Source organism: Narcine bancroftii, chromosome 5 (genome assembly GCF_036971445.1).
Source record: "Narcine bancroftii isolate sNarBan1 chromosome 5, sNarBan1.hap1, whole genome shotgun sequence".
In the NCBI taxonomy this organism is placed as follows: Eukaryota; Metazoa; Chordata; class Chondrichthyes; order Torpediniformes; family Narcinidae; genus Narcine; species Narcine bancroftii.
Genome location: NC_091473.1, coordinates 205216136 through 205241786, shown reverse-complemented (window position 1 = coordinate 205241786; position 25651 = coordinate 205216136). Strand labels below are relative to the sequence as shown.

At 45.9% G+C, this 25651-nt stretch overlaps 4 gene segments (V, D, J or C); all 4 read right to left on the bottom strand.

Moving 5' to 3' along the window:
- Window positions 1-3941: 3941 nt before the first annotated feature.
- LOC138765490 (T cell receptor alpha variable 20-like) lies at window positions 3942-4893 on the bottom strand. The segment is given in 2 exon segments: window positions 3942-4285; window positions 4779-4893. Coding segments are annotated over 2 exon segments (459 nt in total).
- A 4029-nt stretch (window positions 4894-8922) lies between these two features.
- On the bottom strand, window positions 8923-9407 carry LOC138765489 (T cell receptor alpha variable 20-like). The segment is given in 2 exon segments: window positions 8923-9284; window positions 9392-9407. Coding segments are annotated over 2 exon segments (378 nt in total).
- Window positions 9408-14172: 4765 nt separating this feature from the next.
- On the bottom strand, window positions 14173-14879 carry LOC138765488 (T cell receptor alpha variable 20-like). The segment is given in 2 exon segments: window positions 14173-14516; window positions 14805-14879. Coding segments are annotated over 2 exon segments (390 nt in total).
- Window positions 14880-24373: 9494 nt separating this feature from the next.
- On the bottom strand, window positions 24374-25451 carry LOC138765486 (T cell receptor alpha variable 20-like). The segment is given in 2 exon segments: window positions 24374-24717; window positions 25394-25451. Coding segments are annotated over 2 exon segments (402 nt in total).
- Window positions 25452-25651: the final 200 nt, after the last annotated feature.

Here is a 25651-nt window from a genome sequence, read left to right as displayed (position 1 = left end):
GAGAACCAGTTTGGCTGGTTCGAGAACGACAATTATGTTCTTAATATCATCAAGACCAAGGAGCAAGTTGTTCATTTTAGCCATAACAGGTTTGAGGGGCCGCTTACTACTCCTACCCACCAGCGCGGCTGCTACACTTTAAATATCTCAACTTCCATCTAATCAACACTCCTTAATTTTCCTAAAATATACTAACAAATACCTATCTCTTTCTTCCTTTCCACATGACTTCCAACCTCCAACTAAGACCCAGAGCACTAAGAGAAAGAGAAACGCTCAGAGGAGGGCAAATCTCCTGCAACTCCGTGTTATAGCAGGCCCTTCAGGAAGATCGCGCTGTCGCTTCCATTCCTTGCCGAAGACGCCCCCGAGCCACAGCGTCCGATTAAATTCCATGAGTTTCGCTTTTTGTGTGGATCTGCCACTGAGATACACGACGGAATCCTCCACAAGGCGATTTCATTTTCTGTTTCGTCAAAGAACGTGATATTCTCTCAAGACAGTTGTGAGACTGAACCACGACTCGGGACGTGTAGATTTTCAGGAAATATTTTGGAGATTCTCCGGGATGTTGAATATACCAAAAATTAGTGTCGAGGCTAATCAAGTAACTACAGCTCATTGATATGATCTGCCCTTCATCCACTATCATTTGCGGCGTGCTTTGGGTCACTGAATCCTTCGCCCTCGCCCCTGGAACAAAACAAAATGTGTGAACGTCGGCGGATGGCACTGAACCCGCGCGGCACTAGTTGACCAATTAGTCTCAACAGGCGGAATGGTGAATCAAATCAGCTATCAAATCAGTCGGAACATGATGCCCGGTCTAAATTCGGAAGAAGGATATTTTACAATTCCTCGACCATATCAGGTCGCGTACCCACGTCGGAAGCAGCAGAAACTCAATTTGTGTCGCGGATTCCCTCTCACGAAAACGGCAAAGAGCGAGAAAGGGGGGATAGAGAGCGACAGTGAAACTGGGAGGAAGTTCAGTAAACTCAGAGAGTGGGTAAATGAGTAAGCGGAGGAAGAACGTGCAAGGGAGAGCAAATGAATTTGGGGAAATTGTCTGTCTTTAATTAGTTTAAAGCTAGAGATTCGTAGAGAAAGAACAATGGGCAGTGGTCGCTGACCATTCATACAGACCCACCAGTCAGAACGGCCCAACGAATCACCAAACCACTCACGAACAACATGGTATATGGATTAAGATCATCAGCGAAGATTTCCTTATGTTACCGCAGTGCAAATGGTGGGGCAATGGTTTGAGTGGTCTAACACTTGGGACAGATATGAGAGTGTTTCCTTCACACAGTATTGGTTGGTTTGGTCATTATTCAACCAATATAATCGCGTTAGTGAAGATAGTTTGCATTGCATTACCCTCGCTTCACGAACCCTCTCCCTTTACACTCTCAGCATCTACCCTTTTTTATCTCCTCCCTCGCTCACTCTCTCCTTCTTTCGTTCTATTCTTGAAGCTCATTCTGACTCACATTTTCACCTGTTCCACATTAAGCAATCCAGCACCTCGGCGTTGACTACACCCTTCTATTAATCTGACTGACAGAACTGGCTTCTGGGGACCGAGAGCAACCCCAAGCCACCGCACGTGATGACAATTCTAGAGGTGAGTTTTTGTGCAGATTCCCGCCGCCCTGGAACAGCGTGAGCTCCACGGCGCAGAGATACACGGCGGAATCATCCACGCGGATTTGTGAGATATTAAGGTGGAATCTCTGGCTCGATTTCTCTAAGGAACCCGATATCCTCTCAGGACAATCGCGAGAAGGTACCACGTCTCCTGACAGCTAGATTTTCAGCAAATATTTTGGAGATTCTCCGGGATGTTGAATGTACCAAAAATAAGCGTAGGTTGTCATCGAGTAACTACAGTTCAGTTCCGCAAACTGCCCTTCATCGACTATCATTTCCGGTGGTCTTTGTGTCACTGAATCATTCGTACTGGCCCCTGGAACAAAGCAGAATGAGTGAACACCGCTGGACCGTACTGCACCCGCGCGGCACTTGTGGACCAATCTGTCTCAGCTGGCTGAACGGCCCTAAGAATCTGCCCAATCTTCAGGAGGAACATGATGCTCCGCTTCAATTCGGAAGAAAGAAATTTTCTAAATGCTCACCCGACAGAAGGTCGCAAACTCAAGTCGGATGCTGAAAAATGTCTTTTGGAGACTGGACTTGTTTCTCTCTCATTAGAATGGCGAGGAGCGACAGAGAGAGAAAGAGAGAGAGAGAGAGAGAGAGAGAGAGGGCGCGCGCGACGTAGATCAGTAAGTAGAAAGTGAACGAGTAAACGAGTAAACGGAGGGAGAGCTAAGGAATTTGATTCTTGAGGGGAACTCATCTAACTTTACTAATGTTAAAGTTAAAGACACGTGGACTACGGGGATGGACAGAGTTCGGTAAAATATCGGACATGCTCACCAGTCAAAACGACCCAAAGAATCGGCAAAAAACACACAACAGCCATGATCTGCGGATTAAGGTCAAATGCGAAGATTTCCCTGTATTACTGCTGAATATAGGGAAATACGGGTCGGTCGATGTTATGAGCGGACAAACAACCTGGGTCAGAAATGAATGAGTTTCCTTCACATAGGATTGGTTGATGATCTCATTTGTGAACCAATCAGACCGCTTTGAGAAGACAATCTGCATCGCGCTCTCCTTTCACGGTTTCTCCCTCTATCTGTACAGTCCCCGTGTCTTCCTTCTTTTCATCTCCTCCCTCGCTCTCTCTCTCCCCTTCTTTCATTCTATACCCCTAGCTCATTCTATCTAACATTTTCACCTGCTCGGCCTTTCGCAATCACTAACATGATCTCCCGTCCTCTTCCTCCCTTTTTGATTCCACCCACATCCGATTTCAGAATCAGGTTTTGTGCATCACCGCAATTTCCAAAGAACAGTGTGAGCCGCACCGCGCAGATATCCACGGCCAAGTCAGCTTCAAGAGCATTCGAGATATTGAGATGTAATATCCGGACCCTTTTCTCCAATGTAACCGTCATCCTGTCCGGACGATCGTGAATCTGAACCACATCGAACTGGATGTTATATCCAAGCTTTGACGATCCACGAGGATTTTAACGACCAAAAAATATAAGGTAACACTTGTCGGGTAACTAGTGTCAGTGACTCTGCTTGGCTTCCCTCAGACATTTCCGTGTGTTACTACATTTCCCCATTTGCTCCTGGAATGAAGCTCGCAGTGCAGGATATGCGAAGAATTGCGCTGACCCGGCGAGGACACGCGCTGACCAATCTGTCAGAGGCTCACCAAGCCGAACAGCCCACAGAATCAACAGATAACTGAATGGGGAGGAAGCCAGCATGAAGATAAACAGCGAATATTTCAACATTTTAGTCGAAGACAGGGTGGTCGCGTCAGTGGCGGCCCATCCTCTATGACACACAGGAGGGCGCCCTCCTCGCGCATCGGCTCAATCGGGCGCAGTTACTGTACCAATGGAATCTAGTTATTAGTGTTGGCTGTTCTCATTTTCAATCATTTTCGCTCGTATTTCTCTGTCGACATTTACACTACCCACGTCTTTATTTTCTTCACTCTCGCTCATCCCTTCTCATCACCTTCTCTTGTTTTCCTGGGTCCCCTCGCCGCTTCTCCCGTTCCGTTTCGACTCGACTCCCTCTTACACTTATTTAACATCTCGCTCCCTTCTATATAAACAACACTCCATCGTTTAAGTACAATATTCCAGCAAACAGCTGTCTATTTCTTCAAGACTTCCAACCTCTCACCTCAGACACAGAGCACGCAGAGAGAGAGAAACGATCAGAGGAGGGCAGATCTCATCACACTCCCCGTTCCTGCAGACTGTCCAAGAAGGTCGCGCTGCCGCTTCCATTCCGTGATCGAGGGCGCCCCCGACCCACTGCGTCCGATTGAATTTCGTGTGCTACGTTTTTAGTACGGATCTGCCACTGCTTAGGAACAGCGTGTGCTTCACTGCGCAGAGATACACGGCGGAATCTTCCACAAGGCTTTTAGAGATGTTAAGGTGGGATTTCTGACTCTTTTTCTCCAATATACCCGATATCCTCTCCGGACAATCTGGAGACGGAAACGCCTCTCCTGACGCGTAGATTTTCAGCAAATATTTGGGAGATTTTCCAGGATGATGCATGTACCACATGTATGCCGTCTGGATCTTCGAGTAACTGCAGCTCAGTGATACGATCTGCCATTCATAGACCACCAATTCCGTGGGGTCTTGATTAACTGAGTGGTTCCCACTCGCCCCTGGAACAAAACAGAAGGTGTTAATCGCGCGGGGTGACGCTGATCCCACTGGACACTTGTTGACCAATCACTCTCACCAGGTAGAACGGCGCAAACAATCAGCCAACAGCACAGTAGGAAAATGATGCCCGGACTCAAATCGGAGGAAGAATATTTTACAAATGCTCGATTATATAAGAGCGCGATTCCAAGTCGGAAGCAACATTTTGGGGAATTGTCAATTTTCATTAGGTTAAAGCTGGAGATACAAAGAGAAAAGACGATGGATAGACGTCGCTGACCAATCAGACAGTCTCACCAGTCAGAAAGGCCCACAGAATCAGCAAACAACTCAGGAGGGACATGGTACGCGGATTAAGGTCTAAAGCGAAGATTTTCCTGTGTTACCGCTGTACCAGGGTGGGGCGATGTTTTAAGCGAAATGACGCTTGGGCCAGATATGAGAGTGTTTACCTCACACAGGATTGGTTCGTGTGGCCATAATTGAACCAACCAGACTGAGTTGATAAGACAATCCCCATCTCGTTCCTCGTCCTTCGCTCAGTTTCTCCCTCTATGTCCACTTCCCGCGTCTTTCTCCTGCCCTCTTTGTATCTCCTCCCTCGCATTCCTTCACTCCTCCGTCACACCCCTTCATTCATTCTACGGTTCTACCTCACCCTGTCTCACTCTTTCACCTGCTTAACCTTTCTCAATCCTCAACAACCTCTATCCACTTCTTTCTCCCCTTTTCTCTCTAACCACATCCCATCTCAGAATGAGCCTGTGTACCTCCGCAATATCCCAGGAAGGATGTGAATCGCACCGAACAGAGACAATCGGCCAAGTCCACTTCAGGATCTCCGGAGATAGTGACTTAGAATATCCGACCCCTTTTCTCCAAGGAACCCTTCATCCTGTCGGTCCAATAGTGAGACAGACCCTCTACCCCTAAGCTGCGGATTTTCCAGCAAATATATCCGACAGGGGGTTTGTATCCGAACTGGAAGGGGACCTATATCCTTGCAGGCAGGTTTGCTGATGCTGTTCCGGAGGATTAAGTTTGATTTGTAGGGGGACGGAAACCAGACTGTGAGAGCTGATATTGAGGTGGACGTGTATAAATATCATGTGAGGACTGCGTGTATAGACAGAAATCAAAGGTTTTCACACGATAGAAATGTTCTATTTATTTCAATGCAACGAGTATTGCCACAAAGGCGGGCGGTTTTCAGGCGTGGAAACACGACTTTATTGCCTTTAGTGAGACGTGGTTGCAGGAGCAGTAGGACTAGATTCTCTCTTTCAGACATGATGTGGGAGGGTGAAAGAGGGAGGAGTGAGATTAGACAGGACAGGCCTCGTCCTCAGAGGCCATATGGATGTAGTTCACCAACGGGTATGATGCGGCCACACTGAAAGGGTTGTATTATAGACCGTACAATAGTCCAAGAGAATTGACGGTGCAAATCTGAAAAGAGTAAGCAGACCGATATAAGAAACAGAAAGTTGGGATAGTAGGTGATTTTAATTTTCCATATATTGACTGGACCCCCATGTGGTAAAAGGGCTGGGTGGCTTAACGTTTGTCAAATGTGTTCAGGAAAGATTTCTTAATCAATATATATAGGTGCCAACGAGAGCTGATGCAATACTTTATGTCCTTATTTTCAATTTACTTATGCATATGGACAGGTCTAACCCTCGAGTTAATATTATAAATTGGTGAGAGGCCAATTTATGGAAATGAGAAAGGATCGAGGAAGAGTGGACTGGAATAATCTGTTTAATGGCAAATATGTGTTCAGTCAGTGGAAGGTCTTCAAATGCGACATTTTGAGAGAGCAGATTTTGCCCGTTCCTGTCACGATTAAAGGCACAGATAACAGGCAGAGGGAACCTTGGTTTTCGAGGACATTTGCGATCTGGTGAAGAAGGTGTAAAGTGTGTATAGGGAACAAATAGCAATTAGCTACGAGAAGAGTATAGAAAATATGAGATAAATAAGTCAAATCTATCATAGGTAATCCAAAAATTGCAGTAATGGGATGTGGTTGTAAATCAATATTCAAAACAGTAGATATAATGGAAAAAATTTCCTTCCAATAATTCTGTAAAGAGGGACAGGACCAAAACATATGTGTAAGGGAAGCTATTTCCAATTGACATTTATCACATATAGGATCGATATGAGAATAAAAGCGATGGAGTTTATCTTTAGACATATGAGCTCTATGAACAACTTTAAACTCTATTAGTGAATGTTTTGCACCTATGATAGATTTGACTTATTTATCTCTTCCTGCGGATCGTATGATTGCTTTTCTTACACTAATGGCTAGAAGATCTATACTATTGAATTGGAAAGAGGTTAATCCTCCCACTGTTTTCCAATGGTTTACCCAAACTATACTATGTTTAAATTTAGAGAATATTAGAAACTCTGTCTATGAATCCCCTTCTAAGTTTGAGTTAACCTGGCGACCATTTATTCAATATTTTCATTTGTGGTGAGTTGATCTGGCTCTGTTTTCTTTCTATGATTATGTATGATAATTGGGCTGTAAGTTGAGATCGGAGTGATCGGCGTGGTTTAGCTATATCTGTAGTTTTTTTAAAGTTTTTTTTTAAAGTTTTTTTAATTCAGATTTGTTTTTTCTTCTTTTTTGGGGTATTTTTTTCTCTTTTTTCATATATTGTTATTAACTATATCTTTTTTTTAGAGATAGTTCACACATTAAACTGATGTAAAAAAAACTTTATGATATATTTTTATTCTGTAATATTATTGTTTAATATCTCTGTATTAATTCATTACTTACTATGTATTTTTTATATCTCTTTGAACTGTATGTGTTTATAAATTACTATAATAATAATAAAAAGATTGAAAAAGAAAGAAAATATGAGAACATTAGGAGTTCTGTGTGCTCTTCTGGTCGCCAAACTATACGAAGGGTATATTTAAGATTGAAAGACTGCAGAGAGATTTGCTACGATGTTTCGAGTATTCAGGAGTTGAATTACAGGGAAAGATTACACAGGTTAGGACTTGTAGCGTAGAGGAATAAGGGGATGCTTGATTGAGATTTACTAATTTAAGAGAGTTGTAGACACTGTAAAATTGAGTAGGCTCTTTCAACTTAGATTTGGTGAGATAACTACAAGAGGACACCGCTTTATGGTGAAAGGGGAAAGGTTGAGGGGGAACCTCCACTCAGAGAGTGGCGGGAGTGTGATCGAGTTGCCATATGACTGCCTCACTCTGAGTCTCGCGTCCTCTGTCTCCGGTTTTGTTTCCACCCACATCCGATTTCAGAATCAGCTTTTGTGCATTTCCGCAATTTCCAAAGAACAGTGTGAGCGGCACCGCGCAGAGATACACGGCCAAGTCCGCTTCAACAGCTTTCGAAACATTGAGGTGGAATATCCAGGCCCTTTTCTCCAAAGGAACCGTCATCCTGTCCGGACGATCGTGAGACCGAAACGCATTGAATAGTATGTTATATCCAAGATCTCGCGGTCCACGGGAATTGTAACGTCTCCAAAAAATAAGGTTACACCTCTCGGGTTACTAGTGTCAGTGCCACTTCTTGTCTTACCGCGGCCATGTCCGTGTGTCACAGCATTTCCACATTTGTTTCGGAAAGGAGCAAGCAGTGCAGATCTGCGAGGAAATAGTCTGAGCCGGGAGGGACACGCGCTGACAAATTAGACAGAGGTTCTCCAAGCAGAACGGCCCACAGAATCAGAAAAACACTGAATGGGAAGGAATCCAGGAAGAATATGAACAGAAGCATCTTTCAACGTCTTCGCCTGATATGTGACTGTGGGATCGCGTCAGTAGCGGCCCATCATCTAGGAGGCACAGGAGGGCGCATTCCTCGCTCGCACATCGTCACAATAGTGATAGAACCAATGAAATCTGGTTACTAATCTTGGCCGTTCTCATTCTCACTATTTTTCCCACGTGTTACTTGTCTATATTTACACACCAGACGTCTCTCTCTTCTTCACTCTTGCTCATCCCTTTCCTTCATCTTCACATGTTTTCCTGCACCCTCTCGCCGCTTCTCCTGTTCTCTTTCACTTCCTTCCTCGAGGCGACTCCGTCTTCCACTTAGTTAATCTTTCGAGAGCAGTGCCAATCTCTCCCTCCCTTCAACCTTAGCCATGTTCACTCATGGATGTTCAGCCAAGTTCACCCCAAACTCAATCTACAAATTAGCTGAAGGCGCCACCAGGGCTGCCCAAATAAATGGAAACGATGAGTCCGAATGTAGGATAGTGATCGAGAACCAGTTTGGCTGGTTCGAGAACGACAATTATGTTTTTAATATCATCAAGACCACGGAGCTAGTTGTTCATTTTAGCAATAACAGGTTTGAGGGATCGCTAGTCCCACCGACCCGCCTGGCTAAGATTTTTTTAAACTTCTCACCTTCCATCTAAAGAACATTGCTTCATTTTCCTACAATATACTGACAAATACCTATCTGTTTCACCCTCTCCCCTGACTTCCAACCTCCAATTCAGACCAAGAGCACTCAGAGAAAGAGAAACGCTCAGAGAATGGCAAATCTCCTGCAACTCCGCGTTATAGCAGGCCCTTCAGATAGATCGCGCTGTCGCTTCCATTCCGTTGACGGGTGCCCCCCTCAGCCACAGTGTCCGATTAAATTCCATGAGGTTCGGTTTTTTGTGTGGATCTGCCAGCCCATCTGCAGCTGCGTGAGATACACGACGGATTCCGCCACAAGGCTTTCAGAGATGTTGAGGTGGGATTTCATTACCTTTTTCACCAAATAACGCGTTATTTTCTCAGGACAATCGTGAGTCTGAACCACGATTCGGGACGTGAAGATTTTCGCCAAATATTTTGGAGATTCTCCGGGATATTGAATGTACCAAAAATTAGTGTCGGGGCTAATCAAGTAACTACATTTCATTGATACGATCTGCCCTTTATCCACTAACATTTGCGGCGGGCTTTGTGTCACCGAATCCTTTGCCCTCGCCCCTGGAACAAAACAAAATGTGTTAACGCCGCTGGATGGCACTGAACCCGTGCGGCACTAGTTGACCAGTTCGTCTCCACAGGCGGAACGGTGCATATAATCAGCCAACAAATCAGTAGGAACATGATGCCCGGTCTAAATTCGGAGGTATCAGGTTGCGTACCCACGTCGGGAGCAGCAGAAACTCTGTATGTGTCCCCGTTTCCCTCGTACGAAAATGGCGAAGAGCGAGAGAGGTGGGGAAGGAGTGCGACAGTGAAACCGCGAGGAAGTTCAGTAAACACAGAGAGTGTGTAAATGAGTAAGCGGAGGAAGAAGGTGCAAGGAAGAGCAAAGGAAGTTGGGGAATTTGTCCGTCTTTAATTAGTTTAAAGCTAGAGATTTGTAGAGAGAGGACAATGGGCAGAAGTCGCTGACCAGTCAGACATGCTCACTAGTCAGAACGGCCCAAAGAATCACCAAACCATTCACGAAGAACATGGTATGTGGATTAAGATCATCAACGAAGGTTTCCTTATGTTACCGCAGTACAATTGGTGGGGCGATGTTATGAGCGGTCTAACACTTTGGACATATATCAGAGTGTTTCCATCATACAGGATTGGTTGGTGTGGTCATTATCCAACCAATTAGAACGCGTTAGTGAAGACAGTTTGCATCGCGTTCCCCTCGCTTCACGAACCCTCTACCTGTTCACTCCCCGCATCTACCCTTTTTTTAATCTCCTCCCTCTCCCCCTTTCTCCTTCTTTCGTTCTATTCTTGACGCTCACTCTGTCTCACATTTTCACCTGTTCAACATTAAGCAATCCCTAACGTGCTCTAGCATCCTCTTTCTCGCGTTTCATTTCAAACCACATACGATTTGTGCGTCCAGCTATTTCCAAAGAACAGCGTGAGCCACACCGCCCTGAGATAAACCATCAAGTCCGCTACAAACGTTTTCGACGTATTGAGGTGAAATATCCAGCCCCTTTTCTCCAACGTCATCCTGTCCAGTCAAACGTGAGGCAGAACCACGTCGTCTCGGTTATAATTTTTAAGCATTTAATATATGGGCCACGATATTTCAATTTGTGTCTGAACGAAACACGCAATGAATGTAATATGCGAGAAATTGCGCTGAACCGGGAGGGACGCAAGCTACCCAATCAGTCAGAGGTTCGCCAAGTGGATCGGTCCACAAAATCAGCAAACAACTGAAAGGGGGAGAAGTCAGGATAAACAATTAATTCTTCCCACTTTTGCATTTCCCCGCGGCCCTCTCTCTCCCTCTATTTCGATTCCGCTCTCTCACTCTCTCTCTCTCTCTCTCTCTCTCTCTCTCTCTCTCTCTCTCACTCTCTCTCTCTCTCCCTCTCTCTCTCTCTCTCTCTCTCTCTCTCACACACACACACACACACACACACACACACACACACACACACACACACACACACACACACACACACACACATACACACACACATCTATCTATCTCTATCTCTCATTCTGTGTCTCGGTCTATGTGAGTTTCCCTCTGTCCCCGTTGACAGAAACAAAATCAATTCTCATCTCTTTACCTTCCATAGCCAATTATCAACTGTCGCTTTGAACTGCCCCTCTCCCTCACCCCCCCCCCCCCCAACAAACCCGGTCAGTCTGCAGTCTTAATTTTAACACATTCAGGAGATTTTCTTATTCATTGAAGAAGGACTCAGACCCGAAATATCGGTGAGGTATCTTTCCCTCCTTTTGGGTTCTGCAGCACCGGCTGTGTTGCTCCAGCATTTCTATGAGATTTTGCTTCCACGTTGCTCTCTCCTGTTGCCCATCAGGAGCAAGTTAACGGACTTGGAGGAAATGTTTTCGCCGTTTGGTTATCGAGCGCATTAACACCTATCACTTGAAGGAACTGGACACACTTCAATTCGCCCATCGCCCGTCGCCACAAGTGACGACCGACCCCCACCCCCACCGCTACCGTTGACGGTCCACTCTTTATTAAATCACCTATACCGCTGAAATACCATGGTGGGTTTGCTGTTCAAGGACTAATGCCCGGCGTTCAACGCACACACAGTTGCAAAGCGGATGACCAATCTAAAGGATCCGGTACTTTGTCCAGCCATCTGTTACTGGATCTGTGACATCCTCATTGGAAGCCCCCAACAGTGCTCATCGGCAACATCACCTCCTCTACGATGATCAGAACCACGCATCAATGCCTGCTTTGTCCCCTACTCTATGCCATATGCACTCATGAATGTGTGGCCACGCTCTTGCCCTACCCGCGCCGCCTTTATCAACTTCTCAATTTCCATCACAAAAACATAACTTCCCTTTTCCCACTATATTCTGGGAAACAGCTGTTCACTTTTTCTCCCTCGCTGTCATCCTACCTTCAACCTCAAAGAAACGAAACGGATGCAGAGAAAAAGAAACGCAAGATGAGGGAAAATCTCCAGCACCTCGGCGTTGACTTCACCCTTCTATTAATCTGACTGACAGAACTGGCTTCTGGGGACCGAGAGCGCCCCCAAGCCACCGCGCGTGATGACAATTCTCGAGGTGAGTTTTTGTGCAGATCCCCGCCGCCCTGGAACAGCGTGAGCTCCACGGCGCAGAGATACACGGCGGAATCATCCACGCGGATTTGTGAGATATTAAGGTGGAATCTCTGGCTCGTTTTCTCTAAGGAACCCGATATCCTCTCAGGACAATCGCGAGAAGGAAACACGTCTCCTGACCGTTGGATTTTCAGCAAATATTTTGGAGATTCTCCGGGATGTTGAATGTACCAAAAATAAGCGTAGGTTGTCTTCGAGTAACTACAGTTCAGTTCCACAAACTGCCCTTCATCGACTATCATTTCCGGCGGTCTTTGTGTCACTGAATCATTCGCACTGGCCCCTGGAACAAAGCAGAATGAGTGAACACCACTGGAACGTACTACACCCGCGCGACACTTGTTGACCAATCTGTCTCAGCTGGCAGATCGGCCCTAAGATTCTGCCCAATCTTCAGGAGGAACATGATGCTCCGCTTCAATTCGGAAGAAAGAAATTTTCTAAATGCTCGCCCGACACAAGGTCGCAAACTCAAGTCGGATGCTGAAAAATGTCTTTTGGAGACTGGACTTGTTTCTCTCTCATTAGAATGGCGAGGAGCGACAGAGAGAGAGAGAGAGAGAGAGAGAGAGAGAGAGAGAGAGAGAGAGAGAGAGAGAAAGGGGGCGCGCGACGTAGATCAGTACGTAGACAGTGAACGAGTAAACGAGTAAACGAAGGGAGAGCTAAGGAGTTTGATTCTTGGGGGGAACTCATCTAACTTTACTAATGTTAAAGTTAAAAACACGTGGACTACCGGGGATGGTAACATATCGGACATGCTCACCAGTCAAAACGACCCAAAGAATCGGCAAAAAACACACAACAGCCATGATCTGCGGATTAAGGTCAAAGGCGAAGATTTCCCCGTATTACAGCTGAACATAGGGAAATACGGATCGGTCGATGTTATGAGCGGACAAACACCCTGGGTCAGAAATGAATGCGTTTCCTTCACCTAGGATTGGTTGATGATCTCATTCGTGAACCAATAAGACCGCGTTGAGAAGACAGTCTTCATCGAGCTCTCCTTTCACGGTTTCTCCCTCTATCTGTGCAGTCCCAGTGTCTTCCGTCTTTTTATCTCCTCCCTCGCTCCCTCTCTCCGCTTCTTTCATTCTATTCCTCTAGCTCATTCTATCTAACATTTTCACCTGCTCGGCCTTTCCCAATCACTAACATGATCTCCCGTCCTCTTCCTCCCGTTTTGATTAGACCCAAATCCGATTTCAGAATCAGGTTTTGTGCGTCACCGCAATTTCCAAAGAACAGCGTGAGCCGCACCGCACAGATATACACGGTCAAGTCGGCTTCAAGAGCTTTCGAGATATTGAGATGTAATATCCGGACCCTTTTCTCCAATGTAACCGTCATCCTGTCCAGACGATCATGAGTCTGAACCACATCGAACTGGATGTTATATCCAAGATTTGACGATCCACGGGGATTTTAACGTCCCAAAGATATAAGGTAACACTTGTGGGGTAAGTAGTGTCAGTGACTCTGCTTGACGTCCCGCAGACATTTCCGTGTGTTACTACATTCCCCCTTTTGTTCCTGGAATGAAGCTCGCAGTGCAAGATATGAGAAGAATTGCGCTGAGCCGGTAGGGACACGCGCTGACCAATCTGTCAGAGGCTCACCAAGCTGAACGGCCCACAGAATCAACAAATAACTGAATGGGGACGAAACCAGCATGAAGATAAACAGCGAATATTTCAACATTTTAGTCGAAGACTGGGTGGTCGCGTCAGTGGCGGCCCATCCTCTAGGATACACGGGAGGGCGCCCTCCTCGCACATCGGCTCAATAGGGCGCAGTTACTGGACCAATGGAAACTAGTTATTAATGTTGGCTGTTCTCATGTTCAGTCATATTCTCTCGTGTTTCGCTGTCTACATTTACACTCCCCACGTCTTTATCTTCTTCACTCTCGCTCATCCCTTCCCATCACCTCCTCTTGTTTTGCTGGGCCCCCTCGCCGCTTCTCCCGTTCTGTTTCGACTCGACTCCCTCTTACACTTATTTAACCTTTCGAGAGTAGTGATAACCTCTCCCTCCCATCTATCTAAACAACAATCGATCGTTTAAGTACAATATTCCAGCAAATAGCTGTCTATTTCTTCAAGACTTCCAACCTCTCACCTCAGACACAGAGCACGCAGAGAGAGAGAAACGATCAGAGGAGGGCAGATCTCAACACACTCCACGTTCCTGCAGACCCTCCAAGAAGGTCGCGCTGCCGCTTCCATTCCGTGATCGAAGGCGCCCCCGACCAACTGCGTCCGATTAAATTTCGTGTGCTACGTTTTTTGTACGGATCTGCCACTGCTCAGGAACACCGTGTGCTTCACTGCACAGAGATACACGGCGGAATCTTCTACAAGGCTTTTAGAGATGTTAAGGTGGGATTTCTGACTCTTTTTCTCCAATATACCCGATATCCTCTCCGGACAATCTGGAGACGGAAACGCCTCTCCTGACGCGTAGATTTTCAGCAGATATTTGGGAGATTTTCCAGGATGATGAATGTACCAAATATATGCCGTTAGGCTCTTCGAGTAACTGCAGCACAGTGATACGATCTGCCCTTCATAGACCACCAATTCCGTGGGGTCTTGACTAACTGAGTCGTTCCCACTCGCCCCTGGAACAAAACAGAAGGTGTTAATCGCGCTGATCCCACTGGACACTTGTTGACCAATCACTCTCACCAGGCAGAACGGTGCAAAGCATCAGCCAACAGCACAGTAGGAAAATGATGCCCGGACTCAAATCGGAGGAAGAATATTTTACAAATGCTCGATTATATAAAAGCGCGATTCCAAGTCCGAAGCAACATTTTGGGGAATTGTCAATTTTCATGAGGTTAAAGCTGGAGATACAAAGAGAAAAGACGATGGATAGACGTCGCTGACCAATCAGACAGTCTCACCAGTCAGAAAGGCCCACAGAATCAGCAAACAACTCAGGAGGGTCATGGTACACGGATTAAGGTCTAAAGCGAAGATTTCCCTGTGTTACCGCTGTACCAGGGTGGGGCGATGTTTTAAGCGAAATGACGCTTGGGCCAGATATGAGAGTGTTTACCTCACACAGGATTGGTTCGTGTGGGCATAATTGATCCAACCAGACTGAGTTGATAAGACAATCCCCATCTCGTTCCCCGTCCTTCGCTCAGTTTCTCCCTCTATGTCCACTTCCCGCGTCTTTCTCCTGCCCTCTTTGTATCTCCTCCCTCGCTTTCCCTCACTCCTCCGCCTCACCCCTTCATTCTTTCTACAGTTCTACCTCACTCTGTCTCACTCTTTCACCTGCTTAACCTTTCTCAATCTCAACACGCTTATTCACTTCTTTCTCCCCTTTTCTCTCTAACCACATCCCATCTCAGAATGAGCCTGTGTACCTCCGCAATATCCCAGGAAGCGTGTGAATCGCACCGAACAGAGACAAACGGCCAAGTCTGTTTCAAGATCTCCGGAGATAATGACTTAGAATATCCGACCCCTTTTCTCCAAGGAACCCTGCATCCTGTCCGTCCAATAGTGAGACAGACCCTCTACCCCTGAGCTGCGGATTTTCCAGCAAATATATCCGACAGGGGGTTTGTATCCGAACTGGAAGGGGACCTATATCCTTGCAGGCAGGTTTGCTGATGCTGTTCCGGAGGGTTAAATTTGATTTGTAGGGGGAGGAAAACCAGACTGTGAGAGCTGATAGTGAGGTGGACGTGGATAAATATCATGTGAGGACTGCGTGTATAGACAGAAATCAAAGGTTTGCACACGATAGAAATGTTCTATTTATTTTAATGCAACGAGTATTGCCACAAAGGCGGGCGGTTTTCAGGCGTGGAATCACGACGTTATTGCCTTTAGTGAGACGTGGTTGCAGGAGCAGTAGGACTAGATTCTCTCTTTCAGACATGATGTGGGAGGGTGAAAGGGGGAGGAGTGAGATTAGACAGGACAGGCCTCGTCCTCAGAGGCCATATGGATGTAGTTCACCAACGGGTATGATGCGGCCACACTGAAAGGGTTGTGTTATAGACCGTACAATAGTCCAAGAGAATTGACGGTGCAAATATGAAAAGAGTAAGCAGACCGATGTAAGAAACAGAAAGTTGGGATAGTAGGTGATTTTAATTTTCCATATATTGACTGGACCCCCATGTGGTAAAAGGGCTGGGTGGCTTAACGTTTGTCAAATGTGTTCAGGAAAGATTTCTTAATCAATATATATAGGTGCCAACGAGAGCTGATGCAATACTTTATGTCCTTATTTTCAATTTACTTATGCATATGGACAGGTCTAACCGTCGAGTTAATATTATAAATTGGTGAGAGGCCAATTTATGGAAATGAGAAAGGATCGAGGAAGAGTGGACTGGAATAATCTGTTTAATGGCAAATATGTGTTCAGTCAGAGGAAGGTCTTCAAATGAGACATTTTGAGAGAGCAGATTTTGCCCGTTCCTGTCACGATTAAAGGCACAGATAACAGGCAGAGGGAACCTTGGTTTTCGAGGACATTTGCGATCTGGTGAAGAAGGTGTAAAGTGTGTATAGGGAACAAATAGCAATTAGCTACGAGAAGAGTATAGAAAATATGAGATAAATAAGTCAAATCTATCATAGGTAATCCAAAAATTGCAGTAATGGGATGTGGTTGTAAATCAATATTCAAAACAGTAGATATAATGGAAAAAATTTCCTTCCAATAATTCTGTAAAGAGGGACAGGACCAAAACATATGTGTAAGGGAAGCTATTTCCAATTGACATTTATCACATATAGGATCGATATGAGAATAAAAGCGATGGAGCTTATCTTTAGACATATGAGCTCTATGAACAACTTTAAACTCTATTAGTGAATGTTTTGCACCTATGATAGATTTGACTTATTTATCTCTTCCTGCGGATCGTATGATTGCTTTTCTTACACTAATGGCTAGAAGATCTATACTATTGAATTGGAAAGAGGTTAATCCTCCCACTGTTTTCCAATGGTTTACCCAAACTATACTATGTTTAAATTTAGAGAATATTAGAAACTCTGTGTATGAATCCCCTTCTAAGTTTGAGTTAACCTGGCGACCATTTATTCAATATTTTCATTTGTGGTGAGTTGATCTGGCTCTGTTTTCTTTCTATGATTATGTATGATAATTGGGCTGTAAGTTGAGATCGGAGTGATCGGCGTGGTTTAGCTATATCTGTAGTTTTTTTAAAGTTTTTTTTAAAGTTTTTTTAATTCAGATTTGTTTTTTCTTCTTTTTTGGGGTATTTTTTTCTCTTTTTTCATATATTGTTATTAACTATATCTTTTTTTTAGAGATAGTTCACACCTTAAACTGATGTAAAAAAAACTTTATGATATATTTTTATTCTGTAATATTATTGTTTAATATCTCTGTATTAATTCATTACTTACTATGTATTTTTTATATCTCTGAACTGTATGTGTTTATAAATTACTATAATAATAATAAAAAGATTGAAAAAGAAAGAAAATATGAGAACATTAGGAGTTCTGTGTGCTCTTCTGGTCGCCAAACTATACGAAGGGTATATTTAAGATTGAAAGACTGCAGAGAGATTTGCTACGATGTTTCGAGTATTCAGGAGTTGAATTACAGGGAAAGATTACACAGGTTAGGACTTGTAGCGTAGAGGAATAAGGGGATGCTTGATTGAGATTTACTAATTTAAGAGAGTTGTAGACACTGTAAAATTGAGTAGGCTCTTTCAACTTAGATTTGGAGAGATAACTACAAGAGGACACCGCTTTATGGTGAAAGGGGAAAGGTTGAGGGGGAACCTCCACTCAGAGAGTGGCGGGAGTGTGATCGAGTTGCCATATGACTGCCTCACTCTGAGTCTCGCGTCCTCTGTCTCCGGTTTTGTTTCCACCCACATCCGATTTCAGAATCAGCTTTTGTGCATTTCCGCAATTTCCAAAGAACAGTGTGAGCGGCACCGCGCAGAGATACACGGCCAAGTCCGCTTCAACAGCTTTCGAAACATTGAGGTGGAATATCCAGGCCCTTTTCTCCAAAGGAACCGTCATCCTGTCCGGACGATCGTGAGACCGAAACGCATTGAATAGTATGTTATATCCAAGATCTCGCGGTCCACGGGAATTGTAACGCCTCCAAAAAATAAGGTTACACCTCTCGGGTTACTAGTGTCAGTGCCACTTCTTGTCTTACCGCGGCCATGTCCGTGTGTCACAGCATTTCCCCATTTGTTTCGGAAAGAAGCAAGCAGTGCAGATCTGCGAGGAAATAGTCTGAGCCGGGAGGGACACGCGCTGACAAATTAGACAGAGGTTCTCCAAGCAGAACGGCCCACAGAATCAGAAAAACACTGAATGGGAAGGAATCCAGGATGAATATGAACAGAAGCATCTTTCAACGTCTTCGCCCGATATGTGACTGTGGGATCGCGTCAGTAGCGGCCCATCCTCTAGGAGGCACAGGAGGGCGCATTCCTCGCACATCTTCACAATAGTGATAGAACCAATGAAATCTGGTTACTAATCTTGGCCGTTCTCATTCTCACTCTTTTTCCCACGTGTTACTTGTCTATATTTACACACCAGATGTCTCTCTCTTCTTCACTCTTGCTCATCCCTTTCCTTCATCTTCACATGTTTTCCTGCACCCTCTCGCCGCTTCTCCTGTTCTCTTTCACTTCCTTCCTTGAGTCGACTCCGTCTTCCACTTAGTTAATCTTTCGAGAGCAGTGCCAATCTCTCCCTCCCTTCAACCTTAGCCATGTTCACTCATGGATGTTCAGCCAAGTTCACCCCAAACTCAATCTACAAATTAGCTGAAGGCGCCACCAGGGCTGCCCAAATAAATGGAAACGATGAGTCCGAATGTAGGATAGTGATCGAGAACCAGTTTGGCTGGTTCGAGAACGACAATTATGTTTTTAATATCATCAAGACCAAGGAGCTAGTTGTTCATTTTAGCAATAACAGGTTTGAGGGATCGCTAGTCCCACCGACCCGCCTGGCTAAGATTTTTTTAAACTTCTCACCTTCCATCTAAAGAACATTGCTTCATTTTCCTACAATATACTGACAAATACCTATCTGTTTCACCCTCTCCTCTGACTTCCAACCTCCAATTCAGACCAAGAGCACTCAGAGAAAGAGAAACGCTCAGAGAATGGCAAATCTCCTGCAACTCCGCGTTATAGCAGGCCCTTCAGGTAGATCGCGCTGTCGCTTCCATTCCGTTGACGGGTGCGCCCCTGAGCCACAGTGTCCGATTAAATTCCATGAGGTTCGGTTTTTTGTGTGGATCTGCCAGCCCATTGGCAGCTGCGTGAGATACACGACGGATTCCGCCACAAGGCTTTCAGAGATGTTGAGGTGGGATTTCATTACCTTTTTCACCAAATAACGCGTTATTTTCTCAGGACAATCGTGAGTCTGAACCACGATTCGGGACGTGTAGATTTTCGCCAAATATTTTGGAGATTCTCCGGGATATTGAATGTACCAAAAATTAGTGTCGGGGCTAATCAAGTAACTACATTTCATTGATACGATCTGCCCTTTATCCACTAACATTTGCGGCGGGCTTTGTGTCACCGAATCCTTTGCCCTCGCCCCTGGAACAAAACAAAATGTGTGAACGCCGCTGGATGGCACTGAACCCGCGCGGCACTAGTTGACCAGTTAGTCTCCACAGGCGGAACGGTGCATATAATCAGCCAACAAATCAGTAGGAACATGATGACCGGTCTAAATTCGGAGGTATCAGGTTGCGTACCCACGTCGGGAGCAGCAGAAACTCTGTATGTGTCCCCGTTTCCCTCGTACGAAAATGGCGAAGAGCGAGAGAGGTGGGGAAGGAGTGCGACAGTGAAACCGCGAGGAAGTTCAGTAAACACAGAGAGTGTGTAAATGAGTAAGCGGAGGAAGAAGGTGCAAGGAAGAGCAAAGGAAGTTGGGGAATTTGTCCGTCTTTAATTAGTTTAAAGCTAGAGATTTGTAGAGAGAGGACAATGGGCAGAAGTCGCTGACCAGTCAGACATGCTCACTAGTCAGAACGGCCCAAAGAATCACCAAACCATTCACGAAGAACATGGTATGTGGATTAAGATCATCAACGAAGGTTTCCTTATGTTACCGCAGTACAATTGGTGGGGCGATGTTATGAGCGGTCTAACACTTTGGACATATATCAGAGTGTTTCCATCATACAGGATTGGTTGGTGTGGTCATTATCCAACCAATTAGAACGCGTTAGTGAAGACAGTTTGCATCGCGTTCCCCTCGCTTCACGAACCCTCTACCTGTTCACTCCCCGCATCTACCCTTTTTTTAATCTCCTCCCTCTCCCCCTTTCTCCTTCTTTCGTTCTATTCTTGACGCTCACTCTGTCTCACATTTTCACCTGTTCAACATTAAGCAATCCCTCACGTGCTCTAGCATCCTCTTTCTCGCGTTTCATTTCAAACCACATACGATTTGTGCGTCCAGCTATTTCCAAAGAACAGCGTGAGCCACACCGCCCTGAGATAAACCATCAAGTCCGCTACAAACGTTTTCGACGTATTGAGGTGAAATATCCAGCCCCTTTTCTCTAACGTCATCCTGTCCAGTCAAACGTGAGGCAGAACCACGTCGTCTCGGTTATAATTTTTAAGCATTTAATATATGGGCCACGATATTTCAATTTGTGTCTGAACGAAACACGCAATGAATGTAATATGCGAGAAATTGCGCTGAACCGGGAGGGACGCAAGCTACCCAATCAGTCAGAGGTTCGCCAAGTGGATCGGTCCACAAAATCAGCAAACAACTGAAAGGGGGAGAAGTCAGGATAAACAATTAATTCTTCCCACTTTTGCATTTCCCCGCGGCCCTCTCTCTCCCTCTATTTCGATTCCGCTCTCTCACTCTCTCTCTCTCTCTCTCTCTCTCTCTCTCTCTCTCTCTCTCACTCTCTCTCTCTCCCTCTCTCTCTCTCTCTCTCTCTCTCTCTCTCACACACACACACACACACACACACACACACACACACACACACACACACACACACACACACACACACACATACACACACACATCTATCTATCTCTATCTCTCATTCTGTGTCTCGGTCTATGTGAGTTTCCCTCTGTCCCCGTTGACAGAAACAAAATCAATTCTCATCTCTTTACCTTCCATAGCCAATTATCAACTGTCGCTTTGAACTGCCCCTCTCCCTCACCACCCCCCCCCCCACCCCCCCAACAAAACCGGTCAGTCTGCAGTCTTAATTTTAACACATTCAGGAGATTTTCTTATTCATTGAAGAAGGACTCAGACCCGAAATATCGGTGAGGTATCTTTCCCTCCTTTTGGGTTCTGCAGCACCGGCTGTGTTGCTCCAGCATTTCTATGAGATTTTGCTTCCACGTTGCTCTCTCCTGTTGCCCATCAGGAGCAAGTTAACGGACTTGGAGGAAATGTTTTCGCCGTTTGGTTATCGAGCGCATTAACACCTATCACTTGAAGGAACTGGACACACTTCAATTCGCCCATCGCCCGTCGCCACAAGTGACGACCGACCCCCACCCCCACCGCTACCGTTGACGGTCCACTCTTTATTAAATCACCTATACCGCTGAAATACCATGGTGGGTTTGCTGTTCAAGGACTAATGCCCGGCGTTCAACGCCCACACAGTTGCAAAGCGGAAGACCAATCTAAAGGATCCGGTACTTTGTCCAGCCATCTGTTACTGGATCTGTGACATCCTCATTGGAAGCCCCCAACAGTGCTCATCGGCAACATCACCTCCTCTACGATGATCAGAACCACGCATCAATGCCTGCTTTGTCCCCTACTCTATGCCATATGCACTCATGAATGTGTGGCCACGCTCTTGCCCTACCCGCGCCGCCATTATCAACTTCTCAATTTCCATCACAAAAACATAACTTCCATTTTCCCACTATATTCTGGGAAACAGCTGTTCACTTTTTCTCCCTCGCTGTCATCCTACCTTCAACCTCAAAGAAACGAAACGGATGCAGAGAAAAAGAAACGCAAGATGAGGGAAAATCTCCAGCACCTCGGCGTTGACTTCACCCTTCTATTAATCTGACTGACAGAACTGGCTTCTGGGGACCGAGAGCGCCCCCAAGCCACCGCGCGTGATGACAATTCTCGAGGTGAGTTTTTGTGCAGATCCCCGCCGCCCTGGAACAGCGTGAGCTCCACGCGCAGAGATACACGGCGGAATCATCCACGCGGATTTGTGAGATATTAAGGTGGAATCTCTGGCTCGTTTTCTCTAAGGAACCCGATATCCTCTCAGGACAATCGCGAGAAGGAAACACGTCTCCTGACCGTTGGATTTTCAGCAAATATTTTGGAGATTCTCCGGGATGTTGAATGTACCAAAAAAAAGCGTAGGTTGTCTTCGAGTAACTACAGTTCAGTTCCACAAACTGCCCTTCATCGACTATCATTTCCGGCGGTCTTTGTGTCACTGAATCATTCGCACTGGCCCCTGGAACAAAGCAGAATGAGTGAACACCACTGGAACGTACTACACCCGCGCGACACTTGTTGACCAATCTGTCTCAGCTGGCAGATCGGCCCTAAGATTCTGCCCAATCTTCAGGAGGAACATGATGCTCCGCTTCAATTCGGAAGAAAGAAATTGCCTAAATGCTCGCCCGACACAAGGTCGCAAACTCAAGTCGGATGCTGAAAAATGTCTTTTGGAGACTGGACTTGTTTCTCTCTCATTAGAATGGCGAGGAGAGACAGAGAGAGAGAGAGAGAGAGAGAGAGAGAGAGAGAGAGAGAGAGAAAGGGGGCGCGCGACGTAGATCAGTACGTAGACAGTGAACGAGTAAACGAGTAAACGCAGGGAGAGCTAAGGAGTTTGATTCTTGGGGGGAACTCATCTAACTTTACTAATGTTAAAGTTAAAAACACGTGGACTACCGGGGATGGTAACATATCGGACATGCTCACCAGTCAAAAAGACCCAAAGAATCGGCAAAAAACACACAACAGCCATGATCTGCGGATTAAGGTCAAAGGCGAAGATTTCCCCGTATTACATCTGAACATAGGGAAATACGGATCGGTCGATGTTATGAGCGGACAAACACCCTGGGTCAGAAATGAATGCGTTTCCTTCACCTAGGATTGGTTGATGATCTCATTCGTGAACCAATCAGACCGCGTTGAGAAGACAGTCTTCATCGAGCTCTCCTTTCACGGTTTCTCCCTCTATCTGTGCAGTCCCAGTGTCTTCCGTCTTTTTATCTCCTCCCTCGCTCCCTCTCTCCGCTTCTTTCATTCTATTCCTCTAGCTCATTCTATCTAACATTTTCACCTGCTCGGCCTTTCGCAATCACTAACATGATCTCCCGTCCTCTTCCTCCCGTTTTGATTCCACCCACATCCGATTTCAGAATCAGGTTTTGTGCGTCACCGCAATTTCCAAAGAACAGCGTGAGCCGCACCGCACAGATATACACGGTCAAGTCGGCTTCAAGAGCTTTCGAGATATTGAGATGTAATATCCGGACCCTTTTCTCCAATGTAACCGTCATCCTGTCCAGACGATCATGAGTCTGAACCACATCGAACTGGATGTTATATCCAAGATTTGACGATCCACGGGGATTTTAACGTCCCAAAGATATAAGGTAACACTTGTGGGGTAAGTAGTGTCAGTGACTCTGCTTGACGTCCCGCAGACATTTCCGTGTGTTACTACATTCCCCCTTTTGTTCCTGGAATGAAGCTCGCAGTGCAAGATATGAGAAGAATTGCGCTGAGCCGGTAGGGACACGCGCTGACCAATCTGTCAGAGGCTCACCAAGCTGAACGGCCCACAGAATCAACAAATAACTGAATGGGGACGAAACCAGCATGAAGATAAACAGCGAATATTTCAACATTTTAGTCGAAGACTGGGTGGTCGCGTCAGTGGCGGCCCATCCTCTAGGATACACGGGAGGGCGCCCTCCTCGCACATCGGCTCAATAGGGCGCAGTTACTGGACCAATGGAATCTAGTTATTAATGTTGGCTGTTCTCATATTCAGTCATATTCTCTCGTGTTTCGCTGTCTACATTTACACTCCCCACGTCTTTATCTTCTTCACTCTCGCTCATCCCTTTCCATCACCTCCTCTTGTTTTCCTGGTCCCCCTCGCCGCTTCTCCCGTTCTGTTTCGACTCGACTCCCTCTTACACTTATTTAACCTTTCGAGAGTAGTGATAACCTCTCCCTCCCATCTATCTAAACAACAATCGATCGTTTAAGTACAATATTCCAGCAAATAGCTGTCTATTTCTTCAAGACTTCCAACCTCTCACCTCAGAGCACGCAGAGAGAGAGAAACGATCAGAGGAGGGCAGATCTCAACACACTCCACGTTCCTGCAGACTCTCCAAGAAGGTCGCGCTGCCGCTTCCATTCCGTGATCGAAGGCGCCCCCGACCCACTGCGTCCGATTAAATTTCGTGTGCTACGTTTTTTGTACGGATCTGCCACTGCTCAGGAACACCGTGTGCTTCACTGCGCAGAGATACACGGCGGAATCTTCTACAAGGCTTTTAGAGATGTTAAGGTGGGATTTCTGACTCTTTTTCTCCAATATACCCGATATCCTCTCCGGACAATCTGGAGACGGAAACGCCTCTCCTGACGCGTAGATTTTCAGCAGATATTTGGGAGATTTTCCAGGATGATGAATGTACCAAATATATGCCGTCAGGCTCTTCGAGTAACTGCAGCACAGTGATACGATCTGCCCTTCATAGACCACCAATTCCGTGGGGTCTTGACTAACTGAGTCGTTCCCACTCGCCCCTGGAACAAAACAGAAGGTGTTAATCGCGCTGATCCCACTGGACACTTGTTGACCAATCACTCTCACCAGGCAGAACGGTGCAAAGAATCAGCCAACAGCACAGTAGGAAAATGATGCCCGGACTCAAATCGGAGGAAGAATATTTTACAAATGCTCGATTATATAAAAGCGCGATTCCAAGTCGGAAGCAACATTTTGGGGAATTGTCAATTTTCATGAGGTTAAAGCTGGAGATACAAAGAGAAAAGACGATGGATAGACGTCGCTGACCAATCAGACAGTCTCACCAGTCAGAAAGGCCCACAGAATCAGCAAACAACTCAGGAGGGACATGGTACACGGATTAAGGTCTAAAGCGAAGATTTCCCTGTGTTACCGCTGTACCAGGGTGGGGCGATGTTATAAGCGAAATGACGCTTGGGCCAGATATGAGAGTGTTTACCTCACACAGGATTGGTTCGTGTGGCCATAATTGATCCAACCAGACTGAGTTGATAAGACAATCCCCATCTCGTTCCCCGTCCTTCGCTCAGTTTCTCCCTCTATGTCCACTTCCCGCGTCTTTCTCCTTCCCTCTTTGTATCTCCTCCCTCGCTTTCCCTCACTCCTCCGTCTCACCCCTTCATTCTTTCTACAGTTCTACCTCACTCTGTCTCACTCTTTCACCTGCTTAACCTTTCTCAATCTCAGCACGCTTATTCACTTCTTTCTCCCCTTTTCTCTCTAACCACATCCCATCTCAGAATGAGCCTGTGTACCTCCGCAATATCCCAGGAAGCGTGTGAATCGCACCGAACAGAGACAAACGGCCAAGTCTGCTTCAAGATCTCCGGAGATAATGACTTAGAATATCCGACCCCTTTTCTCCAAGGAACCCTTCATCCTGTCCGTCCAATAGTGAGACAGACCCTCTACCCCTGAGCTGCGGATTTT